This window comes from Garra rufa, chromosome 2, assembly GCF_049309525.1.
Source record: "Garra rufa chromosome 2, GarRuf1.0, whole genome shotgun sequence".
Classification (NCBI taxonomy): domain Eukaryota; kingdom Metazoa; phylum Chordata; class Actinopteri; order Cypriniformes; family Cyprinidae; genus Garra; species Garra rufa.
The window spans coordinates 73,252,973-73,260,843 of NC_133362.1; the positions used below are offsets into that span (position 1 = coordinate 73,252,973).

The window sequence follows — 7,871 nt, forward strand, 5'->3', positions numbered from 1 at the left end:
GTCTAGTCGTTCTAGTGCTCAGTACTCTGTAGCGCCGACCAGATGGTAACAGTTCAAAAAGCTGGATGTGAGGGGTCCAGAGCAATTTTGCCAGACCTTTTTCGTACTCTGGATAAGTAGAGACCTTGAAGGGTAGAGAGGGTTGTACCAATGATTCGTTCAGCAGTCCGGACTATTCGACGTAGTCTTCTTAGATCAGAATTGTTAGCTGAGCTGAACCAGATGGTAATTGAAGTGCAGAGGACGGATTCAATGACGGCAGAATTTAAGAATTTCAAAGCACTTTGCGTCATGGTTAAATAATGACATTAACATTTATTGTTTTGGATGAGTATAATTAATTAGTTTATTATAAATATATATATATATATATATATATATATATATATATATATATATATATATATATATATATATATAGTTGTGATCAGAATTGCTGGTACCCTGGTTAAATAAGTTCAGCATTGTTTATCCATTTGATATTTAATTTAAAAATATTAATAAAAACAACTCTAGTATCTAATAAAAATCACACTGTGCAATATTTTTTTGTTCTAATACACAATTGCAACAATTACCCTTAAAGTAAATATCGCTATATAATGTATATTTACATTCATATTTATTAGGGCTGTTTTCGACTAAGGATTTTCATAGTCGAATCTGATTCGTTCGATTTTGCCGTAGTCGACTGATAGTCTAACCTTTTTTTTTTAGATAGCAGCTAGATTTTTTCCATTTCAAACAAAAGAGTTAAAAAAAACTAAAAGAAAAACATGGTGTGTCTTTTATTAATTTAAAGCCAGATGAACAAAACATATCACACATATATCAAACATCAGAAAAGTTAAAATAGGAACAAATTGGCTTCAAAAACAACAACGTGCCAAAACATGCCTTTATCTCTCACTTATGAACCTATTTCTTGGCTTTTAGTTTACAGTTCACACTCGAGAATCGGGATAAAATAAATATAGAAAATTAAACTTATCGCAACAGCCTGGGACTAGTCCAAATTCAAAATGTCATAAACATTTTTCAAAATACAATAAACCTGCCTGAATAAATAAAAACAATTACACAACAACGAAAATAAACATAGGCCACAGTTCACACTCAGGAATCGGGATAAAATAAATAAATAAAATTAAACTTAGCGCAACAGCCTGGCACTAGTCCAAATTCAAAATGTCATAAACATTTTTCAAAATACAATAAACCTGCCTGAATAAATAAAAACAATTACACAACAACGAAAATAAATAAAGGCCTAATATAAGTCATAATCGAATGGGCTTCAGAAAGTGCAAATGCAGCAAAAAAAAAGAAAAAGAAAAAAGAAAGGATGTCTTCGTTGCTGCGCTTCGCGCGCAGCCTTCAGCTTAAGTTCACATTTGTCCCAAAAGAAAAGGAAAAAAAAATCACTTCTTCACATATGAAACGTGTTCTAGTCTACTGCACCTGCTGATTCTTCTGAAGTTGTGTGCAAGGGAAACCAGCTTGTTCACGTTGGTCGGGAAAAGGGCGCTCCTTGATTTATTGGCAATGAAACCCGCCTTTGAAAAAATCCTCTCTGATGGCGTGGAAGTGGACGGGATGCTGTGAAATCTCTTAGCAACTCTTGACAACTTGGGGTATCTATCCTTGGGAAATCTTGTTCCTCCTCATCTTCATCACTGGCCAGCAGCATAGCCATTACAGCGTCCTGTTTTGGGGCAGTAGGCCCAGGATCCACCGTGTCACTTTCCTCCTGGTAAGACCTGTCAGTTAGACTTTCAGCTAGTTCTGCCACCACTGAATATGCCTCATCTCTTTGGTCATCGGAGAGAAAGGAGAGCTTCTTGAAGCGCGGGTCAAGCACCGCCGCACTGATGTAAACACTTATTTCCAGTCCTGGCCCTTTAAGCTCTCATCGGACAGCGTAGTCTTGATGATCTTTGTGGTTCGACTGTCGTCCTCATGCACCACCAAATGTCTTTTTTTAATATTCATAAGCATGGGGACAGTGGCAGACAGGGATGCATTATTTTCTTGGGACAAAAGCTCTGTCAGAGTGATCATCGGTTTAAGAACAGCGACAATGTCCTCTGCTGTGCGCCACTGTGATGTGGATAGCTCCAGGTCACGATCGGACCGTTTGCTCACACTCTCATCTGTGAGCACGGCTGAAACTGGCCCCTTCTGTTCTATCAAGCGATCGAGCATCAAATAAACAGAGTTCCAACGGGTAACAATATCCTGCACCAGTTTATGCTGGGGCACATTCTGTTGTTTCTGTTGATCTTGTAGTGCTGTGGTGGCCTTTGCGCTTTTTTTAAAATGAGAAACCAGGCGCCTTGCTGCAGCAACAGCAAGGCAAATGGGGTCCTGCTTCAGAGCGCTGTTTATGCAGAGTTGTAATGTGTGGCCCGCGCAGCGCACTCCTTTCATCTTTCCCCAGCGGGGCTGCTGGACCAACTGTTTGGTGCACGCAACCATGTTTGCTGCGTTATCATGAACCACAGAAACGATCTTGCAACTTGGAATGTCCCACTCACAAATGATCTCCGTCAGTTCTCGTGCAATGTGATCAGCTGTGTGACTGCCCTCCATTTTTTTTGTTTCTAAAACGAAACTCTCCAGTTGCCAGTCTCCGGTGATGAAATGTGACGTGACTGTGAGATAAGCCTCCATCTGAAGTGAGGTCCAGATATCAGTTGTGAAACTGACAGCTTCACAGTCCTGTATAGCCATGTAAATGTCTGACCGTATCGATAGATATTTTGTGTGCACGACATCCATCACTGTAGCTCTTGTAGGGACGGTGTAGCCTGGCTCAAGTGTGCGCAAGAGTTCTTTAAATCCCTCATCCTCAACAATGCGCACAGGCCTCATATCAAGTGCCACAAACTCTGCAATCTTTTCAGTAATTTCCTTTTTTCTCTTTCTCTTTTTTAGAAGCCATTGTGAGCCAATAAATCCGTAAATGCTAACAAATGCGGTCCGGACGTTACAGGCCTGTAGTGTGCTGCTTCTCATTGGTTACATAACACTTTCCTACTATTCGACTATGAGGTTCATAGTCGAATCAGACGTCTCTGAATTGAATCGTCGAATCCTTGACTATTAGAAGTTAGCCCTAATATTTATATTTTTAGCAAATAAGGGTGACTAGGTACATTCAATTATTCAGATGTACAAATGTGAGGTATTACAAAGGCCAAATTCCCTTAATCATGCATCACAATGAGAAAAACAAAAACAAAGAATATATAGTTCTGGTGTGCAGCAAAAGATTGTTAAGCCTTACAAATTAGAAAGTGGCTATAAAAAAAGAGCTAAAGCATTGAAAATACCTAATAATTAAGTTCCAATCAACTAAAGATGTTACAAATCTGTCTAGAAGAGGCCATGTGACTATATCATCTAAATGGACGATGAGGAGGAGCGTTTGAGTGGCCAAAGACAAGAGAGATGCTTTTTGATCACAGCTGAAGAATTGCTTAGTTGAGTCTTGGGGTCAGAAAGTCTTAACATTTTTTAAACCGCACCTACAGATAATAATAAAACATAATTTTAAGCAGCAAACTCTCAAGATGGGTTTGTTGCACACAGGAGTAAAAAGTACCCCATGTGTACAATGAAGTAAACTGCTGTATCTTTAATATTGTGGGCTTATATTTTTTCCAGAGGTCCTGGACATCTTGTTCAGATACTTGGAATCATGGATTCAAATAAATACCAACAGATAAAAGAATAAAACTGACTGTCAATGCAACAAAATCTTATAATGGGTCAAGGTTGGATCTCCTATCAGGACAATGATCCAAAAACAAACATCAACACAAAAATGTGTCACTGAGCACAAAACAAATATTCTGCAATGGACGTCTCAGTTCCCTCAGTGAATCTGGAGAGATTCTGGAGGAAGGAATAGACTCTGATCTCTTGTCAAATATAGAAACAGCCTAACAAACACCCAAAAGCACCTTAGCAATTGCATAGCGACACTCTAGAAACACCCTAGCCACTGCATACAGGTCCTTCTCAAAAAATTAGCATATTGTGATACAGTTCATTATTTTCTGTAATGTACTGATAAACATTAGACTTTCATATATTTTAGATTCATTAACACACAACTGAAGTAGTTCAAGCCTTTTATTGTTTTAATATTGATGATTTTGGCATACAGCTCATGAAAACCCAAAATTCCTATCTAAAAAAATTTGCATATTTCATCCGACCAATAAAAGAAAAGTGTTTTTAATACAAAAAAAGTTAACCTGTAGCCCATTTCCTGCACACGCCTGTACACGGTGGCTCTGGATGTTTCTACTCCAGACTCAGTCCACTGCTTCCGCAGGTCCCCCAAGGTCTGGAATCAGTCCTTCTCCACAATCTTCCTCAGGGTCCGGTCACCTCTTCTCGTTGTGCAGCGTTTTCTGCCACACTTTTTCCGTCCCACAGACTTCCCACTGAGGTGCCTTGATACAGCACTCTGGGAACAGCCTATTCGTTCAGAAGTTTCTTTCTGTGTCTTACCCTCTTGCTTGAGGGTGTCAATGATGGCCTTCTGGACAGCAGTCAGGTCGGCAGTCTTACCCATGATTGCAGTTTTGAGTAATGAACCAGGCTGGGAGTTTTTGAAAGCCTCAGGAATCTTTTGCAGGTGTTTAGAGTTAATTAGTTGATTGAGATGATTAGGTTAATAGCTCGTTTAGAGAACCTTTTTATGATATGCTAATTTTTTTTAGATTTTTTAGGGTTTTCATGAGCTGTATGCCAAAACATCAATATTAAAACAATAAAAGGCTTGAACTACTTCAGTTGTGTGTAATGAATCTAAAATATATGAAAGTCTCATGTTTATCAGTACAATACAGAAAATAATGAACTTTATCACAATATGCTAATTTTTTGAGAAGGACCTGTAGTAACACCCTAGCAACAACCCTGAGTGCCATAGCAACTGCATAGAAACCAACCAAGTACCCTGGCAACTAAGCAGCAACTCCCTAGCAACCACTCCAAGTACCTTGGCAACTACACAGCAACAGTTTGTTGACTGATGAATGTGTCTCTGTTTGTTTTCTAGTTTGGATCATGGAGGAGAATCCAGGATTACAGCAGGACTGAAGAAATGTACGTCTACACACACACACACACACACACACACACACACACACACACACACACACACACACACACACACACACACACACAAAGCTGTAGTGATTGTTGTTAGAAATGTCTTTGTTCTTGTGTTCAGATGCCCGTTTTCTCACACTGGATCCAAACACAGCAAACACTAAACTCAGACTGTCTGAGGAGAACAGAGAGGTGACATTTGGGAATCAGTCATATCCTGATCATCCAGACAGATTTGATCATGTGTATCAGATGTTGTGTAGAGAGAGTGTGTGTGGACGCTGTTACTGGGAGATTGAGTGGTGTGGAGATGATGTGTTAATATCAGTGTCATATAAAAGCATCAGCAGGAAGGGAGGTGTTGAGTGTGAGTTTGGATCTAATGATCAGTCCTGGAGTTTGTTCTGCTCTCCCAAAGGTTACTCGTTCAGACACAATAACATATGGACTGATCTCCATGTGAAGCCTATCATCAGTAGAACAGGAGTGTTTGATTATATCAGTAGAATAGGAGTGTATGTGGATGAGAGTGCAGGAACTCTGTCCTTTTACAGCGTCTCTGACACAATGAGCCTCATCCACACAGTCCAGACCACATTCACTCAGCCGCTCTATCCTGGGTTTTGGATTTATAATGGATCATCAGTGAAACTGTGTTGATGAATGAGAATAGACTGACGAAAGATTCTACCCATAATGCTTTAAGCTGCATGATAAATCAGTAACAGTGAGATGCTATAGAGTCTCATCATGACATTAATACTGCAGCTCAACTTCTGTCACTCAAATAACAGTCAGAAAAAATGTCATAAATCCTCAAATAGACAGTAAGATCAATGTGTTTGTACATTTGTGTTTTTATTGTCACATCAGTCATTTGATTTATTAGTGGCAAAATGTAAAAATGTCACAGTCGTGATTTATTAAGAACATGTAATTCATTTATCTCTCTTGTTTTTGTATAGAAATAATAAAACAAATCAGATTTTAACTGATGTTTGTATCATAAATAATAAATTCCTCACAAGACTAATGAGCTTGATGATAAAATATGACATTAATCAGCATTTAATCAAATATATTTATTGTAACTACAGCAAAGCTATATTACATGATTTAGATCTTTTAATAAGTGAAAGAAGCTGTCAGAATATATTTTTAAATATTTTCTGAGTTTTATGTTTTAATCACAGTATATTTATAGACAAAAAAATATTTACTGTTTTAATTTACTTGTGTATATTGAATTGATATGAACAAGTATTTCACAGATATAATGCAAACATTACTTCAGCAAACATATTTCAATTATAAAAATATATATTAGTAATTAAATATTAATTTTTATTTTTATTTTATACCAAGTAAACAAATAAAAAAATATGAATATTACAATAATCATATTGCACTTAGAACATAAAAAGTTGGTATTTAATAATAAAGTTAAAAAAAGTATTATTTTGGCTTTTGTTATATTATGTTAATTAACAAATATTATAAAAAATGTTATGATTGCAATAATCAAAACAACATAATCAAAAATATATTAATTATAATGGTATTATTTAAAGTACACAAACAAAATTGTTGTTAATGCAATAGTTATTACTGGTAATATTTATTCAGTTTTTATTCAGTAAAAACAACAATATGAATTATTATATTTATAAGATGATAATGCTGTTGTAATTGCAATAACAAGATGACACCCGCAAAGAAGTTCGGCAATTATGGCTTATACTGGACGTGTCTGAATGGTTAGTAATGTCACTTTGATTTATCTTTGTATAAGGGTATGTCAGTGTAACTGGAGGAATCGGAGGTGTATCCAAATGCTAACTTTATTGAATAGACGTGGTCGAACAGGCAGGGTCAGAGACGGCAAACACAACATCCAAGAAAATTCAGAAGAGTAGTCCAATTAACATGCAAAATGGTCAGGACAGGCGGCAGGGTTCAATAAACGAAGAAACAGTCCAGGATCAAATAAACACAAGGGCAAGACGAGGAAAATAACTAGGAACAAGGTAAATGCTAAAGCTAAACAACAATCAGCAAACACAGAGGGGAAGAAGTGGCCTTTTATAACAAACACTAGGGGTCACATGACAGAAACAACCAATGGGAGACAGACACATGGAACAGGGGAACCAATGAAAACATGACACAGACAAGGGTGAAGCAAGGTGGGTTGAGACAACACATAACATAACGGGTCCACACTGGAGTGCCCTCTATTGGGGCTGCCGGGCACTCCGTAACAGTCAGGGTAGTGTACTGAGACAGATATGAACGCGATGTGTTTACTGAGGTATAGAGACGAACGCGATGTGTTTACGGGGGCATAGCTGATTGAATGGTAGAAAAATGTGATCGGTTAACATAACTTACCCCGTCGTAATAACGAAAACCGGTGCAGACTGCCAGCCTTATCATGGATGTGGATGGGCACCAAACCTTTAAAAGTAAACAAAAACATGCACAGACAAATCAAAATTACACCCTGCGGCTCGTGACGACACATTGATATCTTAAGACACAAAACAATCGTTTTTTGTGAGAAACTGATCAGTATTTATATAATTTTTACCTTTGATACACAGCCACGTCCATCTGTCATGAGCACGAGTTTGGCATCAGTCACGTCACATGTGCACGCGCTTCTGGAGTAGAATACGCAAACACCCAAAGGGGAAATCAGTGAAAAGTCCCGGATGAGTTTGCGCAAACTAACGTAATCT

At 37.8% G+C, this 7,871-nt stretch overlaps 1 protein-coding gene across 1 annotated transcript in view; it reads left to right on the forward strand.

Moving 5' to 3' along the window:
- Positions 1-6,007, forward strand: part of LOC141326084 (NACHT, LRR and PYD domains-containing protein 3-like) — a 28,564-nt gene extending 22,557 nt beyond the window's left edge. Inside the window, exons 7-8 of the mRNA XM_073834782.1 lie at positions 5,078-5,124; positions 5,252-6,007. Of these exons, the coding sequence (XP_073690883.1) occupies positions 5,078-5,124; positions 5,252-5,790 (586 nt within the window). The 3' untranslated portion in view covers positions 5,791-6,007. The remainder of the gene's footprint in view (positions 1-5,077; positions 5,125-5,251) is intronic.
- The last annotated feature ends 1,864 nt before the right edge of the window (positions 6,008-7,871 follow it).